General features: G+C 42.0%; 1 protein-coding gene across 3 annotated transcripts; it reads left to right on the top strand.

Moving 5' to 3' along the window:
• Positions 1-2,790: 2,790 nt before the first annotated feature.
• On the top strand, positions 2,791-24,011 carry zgc:86598 (STKc_CK2_alpha domain-containing protein). 3 transcript variants are annotated; one of them, XM_035430784.1, is made up of 14 exons: positions 2,804-2,910; positions 4,825-4,870; positions 11,254-11,394; positions 11,738-11,849; positions 12,885-12,986; positions 13,397-13,447; positions 14,655-14,714; positions 16,296-16,379; positions 17,852-17,962; positions 18,304-18,405; positions 18,997-19,097; positions 20,641-20,789; positions 22,503-22,592; positions 23,227-24,011. In XM_035430784.1, the coding sequence occupies exons 3-14, from the start codon at positions 11,294-11,296 to the stop codon at positions 23,340-23,342; spliced, it is 1,179 nt and encodes a 392-aa protein (XP_035286675.1). In that variant the 5' UTR covers positions 2,804-2,910; positions 4,825-4,870; positions 11,254-11,293; the 3' UTR covers positions 23,343-24,011. The 3 variants fall into 3 exon arrangements, with proteins under 3 accessions (XP_035286674.1, XP_035286675.1, XP_035286676.1); XM_035430783.1 differs by lacking the exon at positions 4,825-4,870 and having other exon boundaries at positions 2,791-2,910; XM_035430785.1 differs by lacking the exons at positions 2,804-2,910; positions 4,825-4,870 and adding an exon at positions 3,516-3,654.
• Positions 24,012-24,789: the final 778 nt, after the last annotated feature.

Genomic DNA, 24,789 nt, shown 5'->3' with positions numbered 1-24,789 from the left:
GTATCCAGTGCGGGAGATAAATTCTTCCTATGAGCAACAATAAGATTCACCTTGTGAAAATCTCAGGGAAGAGGTCATGAGATCATAAACCAACAATCGGTGCCCTTAAGTAGTTATTTTTCTTTCATTGTTATATAGACAAATGCATTGCCATTTGGTCCTCTTTCATCAGTGTAGCATCCTAAGCATGAGAAAGAAAAATACTTTGGAGGATTAAAACAAGTAATTGTTAATAAGAATGTTGTTTTTCTAGACTGTCTATAACCGTACTTCAAACTGCACTCATATTCCATGCAAACCATTTCGATCTGTGGCTCAAATCTAATGTGATGACACGCATGCTATCATCAAAGGGACCTGGCTTGCATTCAGAAGTTTAGAGCAGTCTGTGCTTGCCTTGTGAAATTATAACGATTCAGAGAGAGAAGTCTCTGCTATTTTCCATCACTGTGAAAAATTATACCCTACTGCAAGCACATACCAGACAGGATTTATTAAAGTGCTGATAGAATTAGATGGCTTTTCAATATAGCGCATCACACACCGGCCTCCAATGAACCTGACTCAGTGTGTCCTTTATTGGGGTTAAGGTGAGGGTTAATCTACACATGGCTGCTACAAGCACGATGAACTCCGTAGCTTCTCTTCTAGACATACTGTATCTTTTTTCCTAAACAAGCTGCGCCATGGACCAGCAGATGCATCACTCCGTGAGCTCAGTTTTGGTGCATCATAATAACACAGACTGACTTATTTGGACACTAGAAATTGCCCAAAGGTATGGGTGTGTGAGGCCTGCGATAGTTTGGCGACCTGTCCAGAGTGTATTCCTGCCTCATGCCCAATGCACGCTGGGATAGGCTCCAGCACCCCTCGCAACTGTGACCAGGATAAGCGGGTATAGATATTAGATGGATAGATGGATGGATAGATTGTTAAATTACTACACCTAACATACTACCATAAACCAGGACTTAAAAAGAAACAACAAACATGCATTATGCCTCTGAACTGCATATTTCATATATTCTAAATACATTGTGCACTGATTTTTTCCCTCCCAAACTGTGCATTGCACCTCAGGGTACCTAACAGATGCACTCCCGCAGTACACAAAAGCCAGCGTCTATTTGCAAAACAACAAACAACATAACATTACAGGAGAACAGGCACCAGAGGAGATACATCTCACACTGATGGCAACTTGTAGCATGTGGGTGGCAAATGCATTCATGAACCAATGCAGTGGTAATCACAGTAACCCTAGTAAGATAATTGTGTTCTGCTGCAGGGAAATAGGCTACTGGTTCTTGGTGCACCCTCAAACCTATGGTGTCTGGACTATGGTGCCCAGCCTGTGTGGGTGGCAAGCACCTTTGCTGACTGAGATTGCAAACCGAGCGATATTCAGACAATGAAATTATGTTTATATGTTGTAACTGCAAATGTTTATGTGCAATGGATTAATTCCTTTTCATTTTCTGCACTTTTTTATTGAAATATATGGCTGCATTAACTGAAAGTTCTTTGCGAGTTTCCAGTTACTTTAGCCAAGAGAGGAAATAATTTACATTGAGAAAAAAATGTTTTATGAAAAAAGGCTTCTCTTTTTTTAAAATAAGAAAAAAAAAAAAGCATTTTCACAATTTAAAGAAAGGTCAGTTTATTGAATTCATAACACTTTTATATGAATAAACTGCATAATAATACTAATTTATTTTAAGAAATGTAATTAAAAAACGAATTAATCAGTCAAATCATTATCTGGGCAATTTTAATTTATTCTATTAAATTGGAGACTTTTGTTTGTTCAGACGGCAGTTTGTACTGGTATAATACATTAAATCCTATTCCAGGAGAGAGAGAACACCAAATTATCTGTCAGTTACTTTGTCCAGATACACCAGATAACTTCCAAATGGGGCAAACAATAGCACTCAAATTAAATGCTGAAGCAGTACACAACATTTAAAAATGTAAGATTAGCCTGTTGCTTGCAGTCATACAATGATATGCAGCGTGCAACATAGCTGCAATACAATAACAAACACACAAGCGTGCATGCACGCAGACAGACAAAACCTGTTTTGTAGGTTTCCCCTTCCACAGAGACTAAATGCTCAAACAAAAGCAACAATTATACCCCCATCCATCGTATTGCATAGCGATAGCGCGTTGAATCTGCTGTCATTATTTGACACGAACATAGCCATTTCGATCCAATTGTCTTATCCCAAATAAGAATACCATTAATATAAGGCCGGGGAGCAGCAAGGTAGCAGTTAAATTATTTCAAAACCGCAATATCCTGAAGTAGGCTAATACTGGTTCAACAGTATTACTTCGGGGCATGTGGTCATGTGTTGCTGGCAGAGTGTTTTTCTTGGAATTCCCTTGGCAAACTGCAACAACAAGTCTCAAACTATAAAAAAGTCGCTCTTACATTACAGACATTTTGTTCTGTTGTCGTATAAAGTGGGTCTGAAACTGTGTGTAGGTATGCTATTGTTATCCACATACATAAATGACCTGAATTAAAAATACATAAATATTATAATAATAGTAATTATATGTCACTGCAATGTAGTTACTTAGACCAGAAGAAATACAATTACGCTCATTTAGCATGCACTCAAATTTGCGATTCGTTACCACAATATTAATAACTGATAAAGAAACTATATCGCTACTAAAACATTATTTAAAAACAAAATCCTTCCACTCCGAAGTTACTAATCAGTCTTCCACCCCGCTCATCCAGTCATCATTCTACCTGATTTTTCTACCAAGGAGTGAGCATTTGCGCCACCCGGAGCTTTGGAGGACGCTGTCCCCTTTTATCTCAAAGCTGTTTGCCGGAGTCCAGTGTCTGCAGGAACCGCCATATTGTCATCCTGGAAGCGCAGAGAGGTAATAAACTGTATATATTTTACGTGAAATATATCATAAGAACGTATATTTCATTTAGGAACATTCTACATATTTTGGAGAATCAATGATTGGGATTATGCTCTTTAAAAACTGAGATCTTGGCCACTCAAGGGTTTCGGATCTGGCAAATACTATGCGAGTCGCGAGTATTCTCAAGCTAGCTGGCTGGCTAGCCTGCTCGCTGCATTAGTTCCGCCACCAGATCATGGAGCGGTTGGAAGCATCGGTTGAAACGCTTCCTATTTGAAACTACCTGCATAGTAACCAGGGTTGGCTGGCTGAAAGGTTTTTTGAAAACTGGACGGTCGGATCTGTTTCTGTGTGGTGTGGTTTCGGTGTTTGACTGAAATTTTGGTGTGCATTTCAAAATCTAGCAAGCCAACCTAGACCTAGCTGGTTAGCTAGTGTTACAGATTGGCTGCGTTGGTCTATATGAAGCGCACAAGGAGTCTAACTAGACCGAGCAATGCTTTCTTGGTGCCTGTGTAAGCTGGTGTACGGGGAAGTGCTTGGCACAGTAAATTCCGGTTATGGTTAATGTTTGCTTGCCAGTCACAATAACCAAGGCAATTGGGCAAGACCACCAATTTCACGTCTTCAATCAATAGTTCAACGTCTGCCATTCCATTCCATAGCTGGTTAGCTATCGTTAGAAACAGTGGTGTAGTGGCCGACTGCTAGCTGTGACGAAGTTGGAGGGGCTGGCTAGGCAGACAACCACCGGTAAGTTAGCGTTAGCTACCTAGCTGAGTTTAGGTAGAGTAGCGTTACTGGCAAGCTAGCTAAATCGGGTTTATAGTTTATGTGAACAAGCTGACTAGTTTACACTTATTGGTGACCACTACATAGCCGTTGCTTACGAACCTTTAGACTAACGTTACTATTGCCCGGTTTGTTTAACCAACTTGTAGCAAGGGGCATATCCAGTGTTATTTGTGGCCTTAGTTGGCTAGCTTGTGGGTATCATGGGTGCTCCTCAGCCAGCAAAGTAAATAGTTTGCTAGCTAGTTAACGTGAGTAGCTAAGTTAGTCAGTACTGGCTCCTTTTGAAAGCTACCTAGCTTCAAAAACTAAGGATTTATACGTTTACTTCAGGCTGAGTAACGACAGGAACGCAGTCTTTTCTCAAATACTAGGCTAGGTAGCTAGATGACTAGTTTGCCATTAGTCTGCTGTTGAATGTTAGGTAAAACCACAGTTTTCTTCTGCGATATAGGCTTATTTCACTAGATACCTAGCCTCATATGTGCTTCTCCGCAAGTCTTTTTAGGTCATGTCCATGGCTACGATACAGGTAGCTAGCTAACTAACATTAGCCAGCCCGTATTATGCCTTTCGGAAAGTCTATTGCTACTTCGCTTATACAGTCACACAAACGGTTTGTCGCAGATTGTAAGGTGAAATATCAAAAAAGATTATTTAGATATTAAAATCTCCTTCAGCTAGGTGTACTACTATATTGCTAGGGTGTTGCCAAAGATATGCGTGCTTCTTCGTATGTGCGGCAGGCCTCTCACCGTGGAGTTGCAATTAAAAAAGGCTCAGTGGCATCAAGCCATGAATAATTATTTAATAAGGCTAAATTAGTTACATTAAATTACCTGAACGCGATTTTAACACTAGTCCATAGTGTAGTTTTAAAAGCATAACGGTAATCTTGGTGACATTTCCTAATTTATTCAGCCCAAGATTGATGTATTTAACATATATCGAGATGGCAAATGTTTGACGAGAGTTTTTGGTGGTAAATAAAGTAGATGACCTTTAAAGTTGTGTAAGGACCCCTTTCAAGTTGTAATGATAATTTATGCTAAAACGAAATTATTTTAATGGACTGAATTCAAGCTCCCCTATTAACCCCCCCTCCCTTTTTCCCCCTTTGTGGTCATTTAGCTTCATCTTGATCAAGATTTTGCACGTTGATGATGGTGTGAGACAGGTGTGCATTATTTTGCATGACACCTCCCTATGCCTTGATGTCTGGTTGCTTTTGTCATGACTATCTCAATGAATTGTGGGATACTCATGCCAATGTAGTGTGCAGTGTTTGCATGCTATGCTATTTCATTGTATGTAGCATGATATCCTGGTATTTTTCGCATAATATTTAATATAATTTGTGCTATTGTTTCAGACACGCTAAAACAATGTATAGTATGTAGTACATAATATGACGCAGCCTTTAGTGTCTTCTCTCCATGGCTGTGTTCGAAACCGCATACTAACTTGCTACAAATTACATCCTACGTTAGTAAGTACTATGTACAACATACTAAGACGGCTAGAATAACAGCTAGTATTTACATGTTCTTTGTTTACTTAATCGTGCCAACGGACTTGTGGTCATCAGTAGCCGATTTAAAACATGTTTAAACACAGCTAAAACCACCTCATTCGATTTACAAGCATTCCCTATATTTGTGAATTTATTAATTTATGTATTTTTTTACCCTTGGCCACAGTAGGTGAGAATATCGATACTGTAGCTGAGCGAAACAGTTGCATACATGTATTCTGTAGCCTTTCGTTGGCTAGATAGCACCAATAGCAACTGTTACAATATGAACATGTGTTTTATTATATGGCCAGGTATTACTCGTGCTGTACACTGCATGTTCTATAGAAAATATTACATTAATAGATTTAGCGGTAATTTGATTTTAACATTTTGAAAGTTATGAGGGATTCTATTAGATGAAGGAGAACTATGGAGTATATTTAATTATATTTAAGGAGTATATTAAGATTGCCCCCCCCCCCCCCCCCCCCCAACACTTCTGTTATAACTTGTGGCTCACTGGCAGGAGCTATGGTCCAGTATGATGCGAAGGCTGGATTATTGATCGACAACATCATGGGCGAGTCGGATGCCCACGATGTTGTCAATAACTAGGCATATTCTGAGGTGAGTTCCACAGGGAGTTGGGAGTGTCTCTGTAGCTATATGCTAGTATGTCCATATTCGGTATTCTCCTGTGGAACTCTTGTCTTTTACTCATTCTGGGAGGTTTCCATGCTGTCCAATTCTAGGTAGCCTATGGATGTTTAGTCTTCTAATATGCCCATTAATGACTATTCTCAATAAGTGAGCAGAGAAAACTTTAGGCAACATTTAATTTTTAATGTACACATACAGCTTACAGGCTGGTTACTATATACACAATCTGTGGTGCTCCACCCAACCAGAAAGTCTAATAGTGCAAAGATCAAAGCGGCCGTCTCTAAGACAGGTGAAGTGTGCGGTGTAGGACTTTTTTTTTGTAGGATTATTTTTAATGTACCTTCGGAAATGAAATTTCAGTTGTTCAAAGTTTTCAAATTTTGTTATTTCAGAATGGAATCAGATGGTTTCTTTGCATTGTTATTTGCTGCATTGCAAAAGAAATGCAATATATACACTCAGTGGCCACTTTATTATTTATTTATCTTTCTAGTACTAGGTAAGACCCACTTTTGCCTCCAGAACAGCCTGAATTCTTTTTGCACCACGGATTCAACAAGACTTTGGAAACATTCCTTAGGGATTTCGGTCAATGCTGAAACTGACCTTTATATAAAAAAACAAACTTCTATATATTTTTAAATAGCCAGTTAACCAAGGATGTTTGAAGGAAAATAAGCAACAAATATTTACATTCTTCGGCTATTGTTTATAATTTAAACATTCATACTAGCCGTCTACACAACTTGTATTTATTTTTTCCTGAGGCTGACTGCTTTGTTTTTCATAGTATCATAGCGCATAGGCTATGTGACATCTGATTTCCCATATGCCTGTGTTGTGACCACTGTATGTTAGCACTTTTGAACATTTGTCACAACTAACAAGTGAAAGTTCCTTTCTAGCACCATCGACAATGGTAGAAAAGTATTTCCAAATGCTAGGACTTCCCGTTTGTATTTTTAGTGACTGTGTACGCTTTGGTGCAGTTTTGACACTTGAGGTAGCCTACTTATTTCCGGCATGACAACTGATGAATTCGATTAAACTAAAGCGAGTGACATGTAACTGACTGATAATTGGCTCTTTGAGACATGCATGCCTTTTATTCATTGGCTGAAATACCACATGAATTCATTGTTCTGGGGAAACCATGAATGAATACCCTTTATCTAATCCTTTAGATCAGAGCAGCCCAACCCTGTTCCTGGAGCTCTATCATCCTGTAGGTTTTCACTGCAACCCTAAAAAAGCACGCCTCATTCAACAGCTAGAGATCTTACTGAACTGCCAATCAAGTGTGCCAAATTTGGGTTGTAATGAAAACCAACAGGAAGGTAGATCTCCTGGAACAGGGTTAGGGAGCCTTGCTTTATGTGATCAAAACTCAAAAATAATTTTTTAAACAAATTAAATACATTTTTGTTTGCTAGGACCCAACCCCCCTCTGCCTCCCATTTCACCTCATCTCAAAGGTGCCCTATTGGATTGAGATTTGGGGCCTGTGCAGGCCATTGGAGTAAACTGAAGTCACTGTCATGTTCATGGGAACTAGCTTGAGATGATGCATGCTTTGTGCCATGTACCTGGCTGGAAGTATCCATTTGAAAAAGGGTAGACTGTGGCCATAAAGTGATGAACATGGCGAGCAACAAAGCTTAGGTTTGCCGTGCCATTCAAATGATGCTCATTGGTATTAAGGGGCCTAATGTGAATCAAGAAAAGATTCCCAGACCTGCCAACCTGCATGCATTTTGTGTACCAACCACACAATTCTTGATCAAAATACGCAGGTACGAAATTCTCGGTAAAGGTTCGGTAACTTTACGAGATGATGCATTTCAAGGAGTATATCCTAATGAGATAAATTTGTGTATATATTTAGCTGTAGTAGTAGCTCGCATACGATTTTAGCCTCGTTACGAGACGGCTACGGTGTGAATAACTGATGGAGTAATTTAGCTGCAGTAACTCAAACGCCACGGAGACTCCCTGTTCTGACTTTGAATCGCGCACGCCCTGTTGGAGCAAAGTGACCATTGCAAAGGTGTTCGACTACAGACTGCTAACGTAGCAAATAATTCCTATTATTGCAGCCAGTCACCCGACCAGCCTTGCAGTTAGAAAATATTCATGATGTCAGATGACGAGGATACTAACAAGGGGAGAGAGAGCAGCAGACCTATTAAAAAGAAGCGAGTCCATGCACCCCAGAAGTACCTCGCAAAATATCAGGAGCAATGGCCGTGCCTCCGCCCCTCAAAACTTCCGCACCATGCATTTTGCACATTGTGCAATTATGATTTTGACATTAGCCACCAAGGAGCTTCAGGTAATAAGTTAGTTACAAAGTTAGTTAGTTAGTTACATTCCTAGATAATTTTTAAATTTAATACTTTTTTTTTCCCATTAGGCCTATATGATGTGTGCCTATATAAGCTGATTCAATTATTTAATTATTAAATAAAACTGGAAATCATGACCAGAAACTTGGTTTCATTCACAATTGACAGTGTTTTACCTCGCAACATGTTTTTTTTTTACATGACAACATAAGTTTCTGTAAATACTTGAAAATTGAAACATATGTTACAATATGCAAAATAAATTATTTCAATTTTTATTAAATAATTGAATACAATTCACTTATGGTTATCAGTTTGTATAAGCGCACACATCATATAATGAAATATTAATCATGAAAAAAATGGTTTTAAGCCGGTGTACTCAAACTTTTGACTTGCAAGTATATCATAATATAGCCCAGTGCAGTGCAAGTGATATTTTAGAATCAGGTCAAATGATACAATTTTGCCTGATCACTTCAACAGTCAAAACTAGAATTATAAAGAAAGGCCTGTGTGTGTGTGTGTGTGTGTGTGTGTGTGTGTGTGTAAAGCAAAGTGGTGCGAAAATGTGAACTAAGCGTTACACTGACTATTGTGGTACTCAGAATATTTTCCCAAGGTTGGCAGGTCTGGATTCCCCACACCATTTCACCACTAACACCAGCCTGTACCATAGAAACAAAGAAACATGGATCCAAGGATTCATGCTGTTTGCACCAAATTCTGACCCCATCATCTGTATGTCACAACAGTAATCGAGATTCGCCAGACCAGATAACGTTTTTTCCCATCTTAAATTATCCAATTTTGGTGTTTACGTGCCCACTGTAGCCTCATATTCTTGTTGCTAACTGACAGGAGTTGAACCCAGTGTGGTCTTCTGCTGCTGTAGCTTTTCCGTTCTAAGGTTCGACTCATCATGTATTCACGGATGCCCTTCTGCACACCACTGTTGTAAGCAGCTGTTATTTCAACATTTGTGGCTTTTCTGTTGGCTTCAACAAGTCTGCCCATTGTCCTCTGACCTCTCTTATTAACAGAGTTGTTTTCGCCCACAAAACTGCTGCTCACTGGATGGTTTTTGTTTATCGCACCATTCTCTGTAAACTCTAGAGACTGTAGTGCGTGGAATTCCCAAGAGGGCAGCTGTCAACAGCAAAAGCAATATCCTGGATTAATTTATTATGATATATAAAGTCCCATTCTGTGGACATGGTATCAATCGAAGAGCTCTTTAAAACCTATAGTTCTGTGATACAGTCAAGTTAACTTTTGCTGCACATTTGCATTTTCATTTTAAACTGCATTTGCATTAAACTAGAAACTGACATGTAACTTAATGTAAAAAAATCTTTTTGGGCGGGGTCAATTCTATTTTGGCAGGCCACACAAATATAGTCAATGTATTTGGAACACTGTCATGATCAATAAACAACACATATGTCAGACCCCGAAAGATGATTGGCTCCAAGAAGCAGGAGTAATTATTTTGTTGTGGTTTAAGTTTGCGTCATCGCCCCTTGTAATCTTAAAAGACCTGGGAATATCTCCATTTATCGAATGCATTTTTTTCTGCATTTTGGCTATTTTTTCTGCGCAAAAAGGACGCAGAATCCTGCGTTAATGCGGTTTTTAGCTACCAGAAGCTCTCAGGATTTTTTCGGCCGCCTGCTTTGATTAGGAAAGCAATTGCGGCACTTGTGGTTAACCTTTGGTACCGAATCCATAAATTTAGTGTGCAGGGGGTCTTACGAAATTCTTCACTGTAGAGTGAATTGTTTGATTTGTGGACCTGCATGTGTGCCTGCTCTGCACTGTTCTCATCTCTGTTTGTGGTCTGACTCTTGCAAGACAAAACCATGGTGGGGATTTGTTTCCAGAGCATACAGGTTTACAAATGGTATTTTTACAAGATGTGGACTTTCAAGCATGACAGACCTCTGGAAGTCTGAGGAACTGAAGCAGAATAAGCGTAATATAGTGAACACAGCCTGTTGTACTGTGAAAGGTGGCTTGTGATATTTATTTATGGAAAAGGAGAGCTCTGGGTGCCTCACTATTGAGCTTCCAGAGGGAAAGGAGGTGTGCAGGTACAAATGTTTCACACATTTATTGCCTGAAAGATAATAAATTTCATCATATTTACATTTAATAAGATTGTCAACCATGCCTTTCTGCATGCTAATATGTTGTTGTTTATGGTAGGTATTTTATATAAAAACTATATTTCATATATTTATATATATAAGTTTTGTAGTTATATTTCTATAGCATATTTCAGCTTGTTTAATACAAGAGCCTCCCACAGCTTGTCTCTGGGTGTATTTTTAACATAATAAAACTTATTATGTATAGTAATCGATTGATAAATTCATATTAGTGCTTTAATTACAAGCACAATGGCCGTCCTAAAATCTTGTTTTTTTTTGTTGATTTTGCATAGTTCCCAAAAATATATATAGGCCTATATCTTTTAAGAAGTAGAGATTTAAATTGGTCTGTGGAAGTTTGAAGAATGTTGTCTGTATTCTTAGTGTCTTGCTCTAGCCTACTACCTGTGGGGTTTTTCAGTCTGAAACTAAAATCACATTATAATGCCATTTTGTAAAATATTTGTCTCCGTCACTCTGTTATTTTCAGTTTATGCATCTTAATTCCTGTCTGAGCAAGGCGGGTGCTAGTACATTTTAAAATCATCTCAATCGTTCTTGCTGTAGCTTGGTAAATGGCAGCTGCAAAGTGTGTGCATCTCTTAAATATGAAATGTAGCATAATCATGTCAAAGGTGATTGGGAGGCTACTGCTACATTTAGGAAGGAGGAAATTGATGCAGGATCATTTGTGTACTCAGTCCAGTGTTCAGGCATTTTAGCATCATGCGTTTGACATTAGCTAGCTGAAAAATCTAAAAGTTAGGTGATGAATTTTCAGCAAACTAATTTTTTCAAGTTGGTGCAAAGCACTCTGGGACTGACTCATGCCGTGACACATATTTCAATTGGACGTGTCCTCACCCAGACCTCCCTCTTCCAGGTGATCAGGAGAACAGTGCCGTCACCTCCACATCCAGACTATGTCGGGTCCAGTCACAAGTCGATCCAGAGTTTACCCCGACGTGAACACACAGCGTCCCCGGGAGTACTGGGACTACGAGTCACATGTTGTCGAGTGGGGGTGAGCAGGGAGACCGCCGCCGAATGTTGAGCACTCTAACGTGCAGCTGAAAGAAAGAACCCAACACTCCCAGGGACACCTGCGTCATGAGCCATTCACTAATGAAAATTAAGCTCAGTTGTGTTCAAGAAATACCTGTTCAAGTGGCATTGAATTGAAAGTGCATACATACATACGCATGCTTTTGTATATTTTGTTTCGGGTTCACATTTGAAAAAGTGTTTTTTCCGAATCACTCATTCATGTTTAAAGTCTTATGACACAAAATAACAGCAGAAATCTGAATGGTTGGCCTCTACTCAACCCCACTGGTTATATATTTTTTTTTCTTCCTGTTTCTCAGGAATCAAGACGATTACCAGCTGGTGCGAAAACTCGGCCGAGGCAAATACAGCGAGGTGTTTGAGGCCATCAACATCACAAACAATGAGAAAGTAGTCGTCAAAATACTGAAGGTACGGCAACTCCTCCATCTGTGGCTTTTGCCGGGAGGTCTCGCCGTGCCGCATTCCTGGAGCGACTGTTTTGGCTGTATCCCCGAGCGACCCGCGTCTGCCGGCTGCGGCTGACCCCGCCTCACCCCGGCTGTGAATGGAGCCTTGTTCTCGTCGCCGTTGCCGCCATCGACACCCACAACTTGCATATGCAAAACACTGTTCTTTTACGATTAAAAACAGGCGTAGATGTGTTTCACAAAAATCACAGCAAAAATAATGTTTATTCTGGTGGGCAAAAAATCTTTAAAAAAAAGGGCAGACCCCCCAAATTGGAGCTAAATCCCAAGCAAACCTGGATGTTGTCAGCCCCCTAACTCTTCCTAACTCACTGTTTTGAGCTCTTATTAGTCACATTTTACTTGGGAAAACATGTTTTTGGGGGGTATCCTTTGATTCTCTTATAACCTAAAAGTGAATTTGGCTTTATATTTGGCTAATTTCATTTAAGTGCTGGTATGAACTAAAAACAAGCAAGATATTAAAAGTGTTAAAAGGCAAGTTAATTTGATTCTCTCTGCCAGTTTGAGTCTTTACTAGTCCTGGTCTTGCTTTTATTGGGAACATTGGAACATCATGTGATTGGTTCCAAAGGTTGAAAACCACCTCTGAATTTTTTTTTTTTGTCAAGCCAGACAAGAACTGCGATTTTATTTTAAGTCTGTACTCTGCACAGGCAGGTTCAACAGCCACATGCTTCATTCTGGAAAAGTGCTGATCAAGTGAACATGTGCCTGTGTCCTTGCTCTGTAAGCTGTAAAATTAAAACCATTTAGAATCTCGTTGAAAAATTTTTGCCTGTAAGTGTTAACAGTCTGGTTGTGACACTGTGGTTTGATGAAAATTACTGTTTGTAATTTTATGTCCATTGGAATTGTCTCTATTTTTTTGAATGATTGATCTCAGGTAGTCTTTGTGTAGCACTTACTGCCAACTGAGTGTCATAATTAGCTGAATTTTCCTTTTCTTTCCTTTCTTTTCTTTCTTTCCTTGCAGCCAGTAAAAAAGAAGAAAATCAAACGAGAGATTAAGATTCTAGAGAATCTTAGAGGCGGCCCTAACATCATTACACTTCTAGACATCGTCAAGGATCCCGTGGTCAGTGTTTTGAAGTGAAATGCGCCTGTGACACTACACCACCTGCCAAACAAACATGCATCACTTTCCTGTTGGTTAATGAGGCCGATAATATGGAAAAAAGTAAATTAAAGCTCTGAATAACCAAACTACTTTTTCCCCTGATGCTTGATTTCTGCTTTATTCTGTAAATGTCTTAGATCTTGTAAGGCATTTCATGATGTCACCCTGAAAATGGTGACAATTTTAACATTATGTGCATGAGAAATACACTAATTCTTTGATCACGCAGTCTGTCTGCCTGTCTGTAAATGGGGAATTTTATAGTAAGCTCATGAATTTGTAAAGCTCATTGAAATTCCTTTTGCCAGTAGGCATCGTGTCTGATACAAGATCCTGCCTCTTTCTCTCCTCTTTTATGTATCCTCCAGTCTCGGACACCAGCCCTTGTCTTTGAACACGTAAACAACACAGATTTCAAGGTAATATTAAGGGATATTAACAGTTATTCAATTAACGGTAAATGAGAACGTTGATTGATGACCTTTATTGATTAAACGGTTACATTTCAATGAACCATTTCAGTAATAACCTAACATTCGCGATTCGTATTTTGCATTAGAGAGACGTTTTCTGTGTTGATAGACACGTATCCCCTCTACTGTTGGAAAGTTGACGCGTCACGGTTCCTCCGACTGGCAGCATTAACAAAATGTTTTTTGCCCAATAACATTGGTGCCATCTGAGCGTGTCTGCTCAGCTTTCGCTCAGCAGACTGCAGACCAGACTGACCCCAACGCATGTAGACATGCTCATATTCCATAACAAAAATGCCTGGGTATTAAGTTAGGTAATGGCACATAGGCTGTGTTGTTCGTGCTACGGCTACATGTTACAGCCTTCAGGAATATGGCCTATTAGCGATCTTTTGATGGGAATTTCACAGCACGTTTTATTTTATGCCTTTACTTACCTTTCTTTTTTTGCTGCTCATCAAGAGGCTTACTTTACAAAGTGGGGAACTTGCTGCTATTTTGTTAAATGAATAGCCTACCACTTGCTCTACAGAATGCAATTTACACTATTGAATAGACAGATCTGTTCTTTTTATTATAAGAACGTGTTTGTGACTCCAAGTGTTGTCAGAGACAAAAACAACTGAAGTGGTTCATTTTTTTTTTATTTATTTATTTATTTATTTTTTAACAAAGTTAAGCATTAATAAGCAATATCTTTTGTCACCATAGCAGTGGCAGTTCAGCCAGCCTGTAATAAAAATATCAGCGTTCCTTCCTCTCCTGAGCAGATTTCTCAGTCCGTGAATCCGTGCTCTTATCATTTAGTCATTATTCCTGCCATTATGGCCTTAATACGCAATGCTAATCTTATTTTAATGATTGTTTGGTCATGTCTTAAAACCTCTCTGAGATAAACTACACCTCCCATTTAATAAGTTGTATGAGTCACTCTTTTTATTGGTCATATAGTAGATTTTAAGCTTATCTGTCAATCATTGTTAATCGATTAATGGACGCTAACGATTGATTAAAAGAATTTGCATCTCTACTTCATGGTGAACCCTTATTTATACAAAAATATAGCTGTAATCTGTTTTCAAATTCTTGAGGCTCTGGGCTCATGTAAGAACAGCAATGATGTGAGGTAAATTTTCTTTCTCTTTTTCCACAGCAATTGTATCAAACACTATCAGACTATGACATCAGGTTCTACATGTACGAAATCTTAAAGGTAAGGCTTGCTTATGGTTGCTTTCTACCGCTAGCTGGCCGGACTGAAATAGCTGGCCCCCCCTCTGCATTAATTTGGAGGGCTAAAGTTGGCAAGCCCCCGTCGTGTTTATTAGAAAGAATGCTTCAGCTGCTGTGCTGTGCCACAGATAGAGGCATGGGTGCTTTACAGCAGAGGGCTTTGATCAAGACCCGGATAGTTCAGATGGTTCTGTGGAAAAAAGTAGCATGGAAGTGTGCTTGTGCACCAGTGGTAATATCACCTTTCCTCATTGCTATTAATAATTTAGGGAGAGAACTGCTCTGACCACTTGGAAGTGTCAAGCAAGCCTTGTTGAGGAAGGTTTTGGGGGGGGGGTGTTTAAATACACCATTTGAAGGGTTGTATCATTCTTGGGTCTTCAGAAGATGAACCAGTTTTGTCGTCCTGAAAGATGGAGAGTTAGGAGAAGCAAAAAGCTCCTATTGGAAACATTAACTGAAGTGTTACTGCCCCCCACCCTAGAGAATTCTTCATATTTAATTAAATAACAGAGTTCAATTAAAATGAATTGTTTAGGAGTTTGTTTGAAAAGTAACATACATTTTGTGTATTCTCTTGCTGCAGAGCCACACCTGAATGCATTTCTAAACCGTCATGGTGCCAGGGAGAAAAACAAACATTAAAAAAGCTCTTTAAGTCATGAGTGTCATTTGCCTGAGTAAATATTTTATCTTGCGTGACTCTAGTGAGCAATGTTAAATGGTTTGCTTGTGCCGTCCCAAGATTGCGCTGGTTTGTGGTGATCTCCTGTACTGCTAGGTATGCAGGTATTGCATTGTAGGTGTCAGGCTTTTGAGGTGTCCCTCACGCTGTCCTGTCAGATACCACCGTCTGACGGAGATTCAGTTGAGCAAACGGTGAATCCTGTCCATATGGCAGCGACATATGTTTAAGCCTGGAGGATTTGCTCAGGCAGACAAGCACCCATAGCTCCCCACTACTGGCCAAAGCTGCAGTGTTTTTACCACGGTGCCCTTTTGTGTCTGGGCTGGATGAACAACCCTGTTTCTCATCCATTGATATAAAGCGTTTCATACAGCGCCTAGTGTTTACAGACATGATCTCACTCTCCGTGGAACACGGAATGGGTGGCACCCTGCAAAATGGGCTTTGAACAACCACAGAACGTTCCATGGGATTTCCAGGGTAGCTTTGCGTGCAATAGAGACTTGGCTGATAGTTGTCTAAGGAGTACCTGTGGCAAAGTAGAAAGTATCTCATTGTTTGCCTGTGTTGACTGGACCTGTGCTCAATAAGGGCTCAGGTGTTCAGCGCAGGTTAATGACATCACTGGCGCAAGAATCTCTCGATTGACAGGTCGGCTGCGTAGACTGTTTCATTTATGCTGAATGTGTGTCTTCTCATCTGAATTATTTTATTTGAGGGGGGAGTGCGTCTGCCAAATGCCTGTAATGTAATGAATTCAGTGGAAAGGTTTGTCTCTGGATCTGTACCATATTTTCCGGATGACCTGGTTCTGCTGGAGAGCATGGTTACCATCATTTGAACGGTTCTGTTTCCTGTTCTCTCCCCCCACAGGCCCTGGACTACTGCCACAGTATGGGAATCATGCACAGAGATGTCAAACCACATAACGTCATGATCGACCATGAACACCGAAAGGTATCCCACTTCCTGTCTCTCCCTCTGGAGCTTGTCTTTGACAGGCTAACCCTGTGCATATAATGGCTCAACAAATAGGAACTTCACAAGTTGACTATGAGGCATTTTAGCATCTCGTATTAAAGGTGCTCATATTAACGCTGCAGGAGCAGGACCAAAGCAGGAATTGTAATTGTAGATAGAAGGTCTATACAGTACTCTTGCAAGCCCTTGTGACTGATTTTATTTGCACACATTGAGAGCAGCCTTTGAACTCACAAGAGGAAAGTGCCTATGGACTGAATTTCTGTCCTATGTTCATGCAAGTAACCTTCATTCAGTTGGAAGAGTACTGTGAACTTTTTACTTATTGCATTTTGGTGTCTTGGCTATACAGGAAACAAGGTGGCACATCCTTATCTAATTTTACCTTTTGATTCAGCCAATTAGGTAAAGCATATTGTCCTCAGAGGTAAGACATTCAAGGCGTGTTTTTTTGAGTTTGCTAATGTGCAGATACATTTAGCTAAATGGTGATAACACATTAATATTCCGTACTAAATTTTGCTCCTTTAGCTGCAGAGCTGTGTATCATTAATATTTTTTGAATGTCCTTTTTATTTGATATTGATTCAACTTTTTTTCTACTTCAATTAATTGTTTTGCTGTAATTTTGTTGGCAGTATGTCTTAAATATGTGACTGGAAATTGACTGTGGTACGTTTTTAACTTTAACTGAGCATACTACGCTGTGTAAAATCATTGCGATATTCAGAGTATTATGCATAATGTTGTATCTCTGCCAATTCATATTCCTTAGTGTTATAATATTTCTCTAATATTTGCATCATATATATTTCATAATCAAGAGTAAGGATGGGTATCATTTAGATTTTGCTGATATCGGTGCTAAAACACTACTTTTAAAATGTTGACCTGATACTTTCTTTAAAATAAAGAACATTAAAGAATGTCTTTTTTATTGCAAAGGCAAAAACAATTGAAAAATGGAATTGTTTTGTTTAGTTGCTTAACTTTCTACTTATAATTTATACCATTTCGCTTTTGGGATTTTGACCGAGTTTAACGTCAGCTAGCTTGCTAACAGTATGTGCTATCGCTGACCGAGTCGAGCGAGTGTAACGTTAGCTAGTGAAGGTGTGCGGTGGTAGCATGAGTGAGCGGCGCTTCTGCTGCCTCTGACTTCCTTATCGGAGCATATTACATCGGCTGCTCGGGCATTGCTTTTTAGAGGCGCCGAAATCTGCGTTGTGATGGGAACCGGCACCATAGTGGTACTGGGTTTCGGTATCCAAGCCTAGAGGTGAATCAGTACTACTTGTGACAATATATTGTGTTTATGATGTATGTACTCATGACACTTGTACAGGGAACCGCACTAAAATCACAATTGCTATTTGTGAACAATGGGGGCAAATCAGGATGGTATTTGCTTTGAGCTGGAGATGAGATGTGTCTGTTGACATTTGCAGCTTCGCCTGATAGACTGGGGCCTGGCGGAGTTCTACCACCCGAGCCAGGAGTACAACGTCCGAGTCGCATCCAGATACTTCAAGGGACCTGAGCTGCTGGTAGACTACCAGGTGAGCGCTTATATATATTTGAGAGTTTTATGTATTGTCAGCGGTGGAATTATCGGTTGTTTGACTTATTTCTGCGATTCGCTGACTGTAATTCAGATTGACTGGCAAAAGTAGACCAGGAATGCAAGGTGGACATCAGCGAATGCGGTCTGCCGGAATGTGTCGGACACAAACTAAGCCCAGAAGCCTTAGAAAGCGAGCTTTATTTTCTCATAAACCCTCCCATGATGCACTTTGCGCTAAGCGCTGTGTGCAAACGGCCCTCGCAACATTCCCTTTTATTTTTGCCAGTTGACATTTGAAATCCTAATGCTGCGTTCTCACTTCCTTTTGGCCTGCAGATGTATGACTACAGTTTAGACATGTGGAGTTTAGGGTGCATGCTGGCCAGTATGATCTTCAGGAAGGAGCCCTTCTTTCACGGACACGACAACTACGACCAGGTGAAGGGTCACTCCTCGGGCACACGGCCCAGTTCAGCTAATCACCAGCCCCTCACAGATCACACATCACTGTGCGAAAATGCATTCATTAAAAGAGCTTATCAGATGTGAAAATGTTTCCTCGAATATGGCTAAGGTTATGAGTAAGGTAATGTTAGCCAACATCAGAAACAAAGTTGAAAATGTGAGAATAATTTTTTGCCTAGAAAGCGCTCTTTATTAGAGTGCTCCAACTTGATTTTCCGGTGAATAGTCATTGAAAGTTTTCATCTGTGTATTTTTGAAGGAGTCTGCAGTTGCAGAGCACCCCTCCCATTTTTGTAGTGATTAAGCGTGGAAGACGCATGAAGAGTGAAAATATGTTTCTGTATTTCATGGCAGAATCTTAATTTTCAGTCTCCTCGTTCGAGTCTCTTCTCACCCTTCCCATACCAGCTCAGCCCACAAAGCTGGCAGCCATCCCGCAAAGTACAGAAAGCTGCGTGAGTGTGTGTGCGTGCGTGTGTGTATGTGCGTGTGTATGTGCGTGTGTGTGTGCGCATGCGCATGCGTGCGCGTGTGTGTGTAATGCATGTCATTTGTCTCTCGCAGCTTGTACGAATTGCGAAAGTCCTGGGCACAGAAGACCTGTACGACTACATTGACAAGTACAACATCGAACTGGACCCCCGGTTCAACGATATTTTGGGCAGGTACGTTTGTTCCAAGTCCGGCAGCTTGCCGGCCACTTCCAAAAGCTCTCGTCCCTGCTCTTCTTCTTGTTTGTCGTTGTCGCTGAAATTATCCGGAAGAACTGCCTGAAGACCAGGGTAGCCGATGGAAAAATGTTAATCCCCGAGCGTGAGGGGTCCTGTTGCAGTGAGAGACTCGGCGGCGGCTTGCGCTCAGAGGGAATATTGAGTGTCGTAGCGCCTCGTCTGTCCAGAACCGGCCGGCCGACCGCCGGGCCGGGCAGCGTAGCCGTCGGCCGGGTTCACCGAGTTTGAAACGCGAGAGAGAAGAGGAGACGGCTCAAAGAGTGGGGGCTGTACCCGCCGTCCCAGAAGCAGGCCGCCTTCAGGGAATTTCATTGGTCCTTCTTGTCCAATGGAATGAGAGCGGGGGTGCAGCAGACAGCTGTTCATGCTCTCATATTCTGGGCTGCTGGGGTCATGGATGCAGAAACAGCCCGGCTTAATGAAAGAAATTATTTTAATGGGGGGGGGGGGGGGCGGGGCGGGGCGGGGGGCGTACAAAATCGAACAAGCTTGCCTGGAATTTAAATGTCTGCTACGCATAGTCGTCTTGCCAGTTAGACAATCTGTAATCATCCACTTAGCAAGGTAACGAGCCGCTTCGCTGTGGTAACTCTTCATTATGCAGGAATAAGAGGTTCTGTACTGTACGCACGTGTCCCAGGGCACATGGTTTCGGATTCCGGGGCTGTCATTAACAATTTCTGCAGGAAATCTCTAAAGATGAAATGCCTTCTCATGTGGGCCGTCTAATGTCTACTTTCTCATTGTGGATGCGTGGTTGTCTGGGGAAAATGAAAGGGCCCCACTATGGATTTAGTATATGTGCTCTTTGTGTTGTTTTTATTTTGTGGATAAAGCTTGTAGATAATGCTTCTGTGTATGATTTATGATGGCGATACTTGAGATTAATCAGTTACTATTCGTGAACCTCCAATCCCCAACTTCTTGGCTCTTTGTGAATGTATTTACTCATGATGTAATGTGTTTCTTTGCATTTCATTTTAAAATGTTTTCAGCGGCTGATGGGCGAGTCATTTAGCTAAGGCACCACGCTGTGGTTCATGGACAAGCCCCACGATCTCCGATTGAATCCCGACCATGACATTGGCAACGGTGGCCGATAACTCATAGAACAAACACTCATTTGGCAATTGTAGTGCCCAGTGTATAGAAGCGTTCAGTCGGTTTAAGGGCTGGGGGTCTACGTTCAGTCAGTTAGGGATCAATGGAGTACATGTCAAAGCCACATATGAAAGGTCTTCCACAGACTCAACTCTATGCGAGCTTAGCTGTAGTCTACAATGTGAAAAGAAGCAGCTGGTTACACCAAGTGTTCCAGAGAAGAACCATGGATGTGTGCACTCTCCTGAATCAGCTGGGGGGTTTGAAGTGAGCACAGGTGTAGTTATAGACAGTTGGCCTTTCCAAAGGCGGGAACTGGACATGTTCAGCCAAATGAATATTTTAACATGATGCGATGCTGTGTCTCTTCCCTCAGACACTCTCGTAAGAGGTGGGAGCGGTTCGTTCACAGCGAGAACCAGCACCTGGTGAGCACCGAAGCCCTGGACTTCCTGGACAAACTGCTGCGCTACGACCACCAAGCCCGCCTGACGGCCCGGGAGGCCATGGAGCACCCCTACTTCTGTAAGACGCCCCGAATCATGCGCACACACGCGCACACACACACACACACACACGCCCATACACGTACGTGTATACACACACACACGCACACACACACACACACACGCACGCACACATACACGTATGTGTATACACACACGCACACATGCACACACACACACGCCCGTACACGTACGTGTATACACACACACACACACACACACACACATACACACACACACACATACACACACACACACACACACACACACACACACACACACACACATATACACACGCACACATACACACACATGCACGTGCTCGTATATGCACACACACACACACAAACACACGCACACACACACACACACACACACACACACACACACACACACACACACATACACGCACACACACACACACACATATACATGCATGTATACACACACACACAAACACACATACACACACACACACACACACACACACACACACACATGCACGCATTCACACAGAGACACACACAAAACATAATTTGTTTGAACGTGTGAACTGTTCCTCCACACAAGACCATGCCCGTGCTCCCCAGGCCGATTTCGAATGCTTCGGTTTTAAAGAACAGGAAGTGTATATGATGTCCATGTACGTCCGCCTGTCCCCTGGACCGCTGTCGTCACAGAGTTCCCATGCGAGCGCGTTTATTTCCCCAAACATAGACAACGCACGCGTACAGCCCAGTCGCCACGGCCCGGGCAGAGTCCCGCCGGGTGCCAGGCTCGACTCTCGGACCGGCAGCTCGGCCTCCTGGCATTCCCCGCAGCATTCCGGCTTCCACAGATTATCCCAGGAATTAGCCTCACTCAACACCACAGCAGCGTTCATGTGAGGAATGCGTCTGGTAGCGGCCTCTCTCTACCGAACCAGGCTTTGGGAAACGGATCCCTTTGGCTTGGGAGACCTGCGGGAAGATCTGTGCCCCCTCAAGCTAATTTAGCGTTTGTGTTTGGGGAAGTCCAAAAGACGGATCTTTAGCGTTGCGAACACTCGCGGTCGATTTGGTGGCCGGCGGCAAAGAGTGAACCGGACTTTACGTGCCTTCGTCAGTCATGTGACAACGCTCGAGGTCGGGGAGTTCACTCTCGTTTGGGTAACGAGCGCTCCTTTATGCCGCTGACCCAAATTTGCTGGACCGCGGCGCGTGGAGCTGTGGATCCAACGGTCGGCATTGTGCCGTTCCTCATTCGCCCGGGCTAAAACGGCGGTCTTAAAAGGTTTTTTGTCTACGCGAGATAAGATGTGCCTCTGCCGGCACAATCGCTCCACTGTGCGTTTGTCCGGAACATTCCGAACACAAATGTCATGTGCTGTTCCCTCCCAGTCGCAGTCCTCAAGGCCTGGTACACCTCAAGGTAAACGGTTCAGCTGGTCAGTCTGTCAAAGCCTTCTTTTATGTTTCCAAATCAGGATCATGAGGAGACATGGCTGTGTCTCAGTAGGTGCACTGTGCAGCCCTCTTGCTCTTCTGGCTTTCAAAAAAAAAAAAAGAAAATTGCAATGTAATCTGTGCAAGAGGTTCCCGTGGAAACCGTTCCCATGCCTTGGAATCGCACCGTCAGTCGGGCTGTGTCATCAGTGTGTGCCTGCTGAGTGGTGACTCTCTCTCTTTCGCACTCTCTCTCTCGCTCTCTCTGTCTCTACCTCTCGCTAACTCTCTCCACCTCTTTCTCTCAGATCCCATCGTGAAAGACCAAGTGAGGATGGGTTCAGGATCGGGGATGCCCGCTGGCACCACCCCCGTCAGCTCCTCAAGCATGATGGCGGGTAGGTGAACCGCTTAACACCGCTCTCCGGTGCTCAGGTTGGGCCAGCGTTGAGTGCCGTGTCTAATTTGAGCTTTTACACTTGATAGATACTCAGAGCAGCGGAGACAGAAATGTCTCTTTTTAAAGGTTAGACCAGAGGCTGAATATGGGAGCATGCCACAGTTTGAGCTTCTCACGTCTCAGCCATTAACTGTCACACTAAATCACTGTGATTACCCCGACACACCCAGCTTTGTGTCAGGATCTGTGTAGAGCCCTGAGCATCCAATTAATCCTTCTCTGGGTCGATGCCCACAGATACCCTCAAATAGGGCTGGACCGGATCCCATTCCAAATGCATTTCAGTCTTCTAACTGATGAGGGCTGCCATTGATGATTACTCTGGGGTTTACAAAAATAGCACAAATTTGCTGGGAATTGTTTTTAATGTCCCAGTCATAGCCAGACCGCTAGAGCTAGATACATTTCTTAATGCATTTAGCAAGATATATTGACTGAAGAATTAACAATATGAGATTGTACACTATATGCACGTCTACCAGATGAGATATGATGAGGTATTGTGAACAGTCCGTAACAGTTGGTTAGCAAACTACAGAACCCAAAATGCAATCCCTTTTTCCTTTCGGCAGGCATAACGTCGATGTCCTCCTCACAGCCTCTGGGTAACATTGCTGGATCACCGGTCATCTCCTCTACGAACACCCTGGGCACGCAGGTCCCAGCAGCCACCGGGGCACAGCCGTAACGGGAGCTCCCGCTCCGCACCTCCTCCCTCTTTTTGGTACCACCCGACTTGAAGTGGGTCTCATGTAGCATTCGTAATACCTTAATAAGTGCTACGTAACGTGTCATAACCTTACAATTGTCCTTACATAACACAACTTTACATAGCCTCGCGCGTCATGAGCATACATCGACACGAGCACTTTATAGCGGCTGGTTTTCACTGGACGTGTGACGTGCAACGTTTTCACTGGTTTCTTAATGCCCGTCATCACACACTTCATGACATCACGGCGGTCGCTGTAAGCTGATCTCAGTGTTTATGTATGCTTATGACTAGGGTTATGGCCTTTATTTAGAGGTTATAAAAGTGCTATGAAGACCCACTTGGAGTGAAGTGTAACCCTCTTTTTCATGTGCTCAGTCTGAAACAGGACTGAGGCTGCCCTAGACGGGCTCTCTTTTTATGTTGAGTATTAAAAAAAAAAAAAGAAAAGAATTAGGTTCCTCGTTTTCCGTACAATAATTCTATATTGACATTCGGGCACACAACAGAGATTTTACGTTGCACCTGTGTCTGGATGAATTGTTAACTGCGTTCTCTCATGATGACTGTGTCTAGAAATGCAACTACAATGTAGAAAATAAGAAGAAAAAAGGATAATAAAATTTATTTTGTATGTCCCTAAAAGTTTTGGTTGTTTCTTAAGGACGGGGGTCAAGTGGTGTTGGTCTGGGTTTTGAATGTCATTTTGGGTTTACCTCTAACATTACAACTGCATTACTTTTTCAGAAGTTACCGTAGAAGACACTGTTCGGGGCTTACACACACATTGGTTGCACCTCAGAAAGTGTACTTGATCGTTTGAACTATTTTTGGCTGGACCGCAACAGCGGGGCCAGCCCTACAAACGCGAATGTCTGTGACTGAGTGAGTGATGAAGTTACACCATTGGTCGGCCGGATGAAGTGTGTTAGGTCCAGCCATATACCAGGTTTTCACCTGGTCTTGTTGAGTGATGTTAAGGATATCAGTACTTCAGGTTAGTTTTCCCCCTATGTAAAAAGGCTGCTGATGTTCTTTCATAGCAGAGTCAGGGGATGGCAAGAGGAGTGCTGTTCTCAACCAGCAGCCTTGCAAACATGGAGTGCATTATTGAGATTGTTCTTTAAGCAGTGCAGGCAATTTGTAATTACAGGAATGGAAGCTACATTCTGCAACAAAAAAACGAGGTTGTTTCAACCAAATTGCTGCGGATGCTACCGTTAGACTTCTCGGACAGCCCTGTGGCAAGAAGTGTCTTTTTTAGCTTAGAGATATGTAAGGAACTTACATGCTTAATGTTTAAATCATTCTGTGTTTATTTGTACTAGAACAGGTGAAATAGATTGATATTTTATGATTTAGTACTGTTGTGTTAATTAGTGAAGCACTATACATTTCCTTGTAATTATAGTGCATTTTAATT

The sequence above is a fragment of the Anguilla anguilla genome, chromosome 8 (assembly GCF_013347855.1).
Source record: "Anguilla anguilla isolate fAngAng1 chromosome 8, fAngAng1.pri, whole genome shotgun sequence".
Lineage (NCBI taxonomy): Eukaryota > Metazoa > Chordata > Actinopteri > Anguilliformes > Anguillidae > Anguilla > Anguilla anguilla.
The sequence above is the reverse complement of the archived record's forward strand: the minus strand, read 5'-3'. Positions and strand labels throughout refer to the sequence as shown.

Excerpts from the sequence above, each read along its gene's own strand:
- zgc:86598 (XM_035430783.1), top strand. The coding sequence starts at position 11,294 with ATGTCGGGTCCAGTCACAAGTCGATCCAGAGTTTACCCCGACGTGAAC. Across the intron at positions 12,987-13,396 it reads ACATCGTCAAGGATCCCGTG|TCTCGGACACCAGCCCTTGT; the intron begins GTCAGTGTTTTG and ends TGTATCCTCCAG. Across the intron at positions 18,406-18,996 it reads GACACGACAACTACGACCAG|CTTGTACGAATTGCGAAAGT; the intron begins GTGAAGGGTCAC and ends TGTCTCTCGCAG.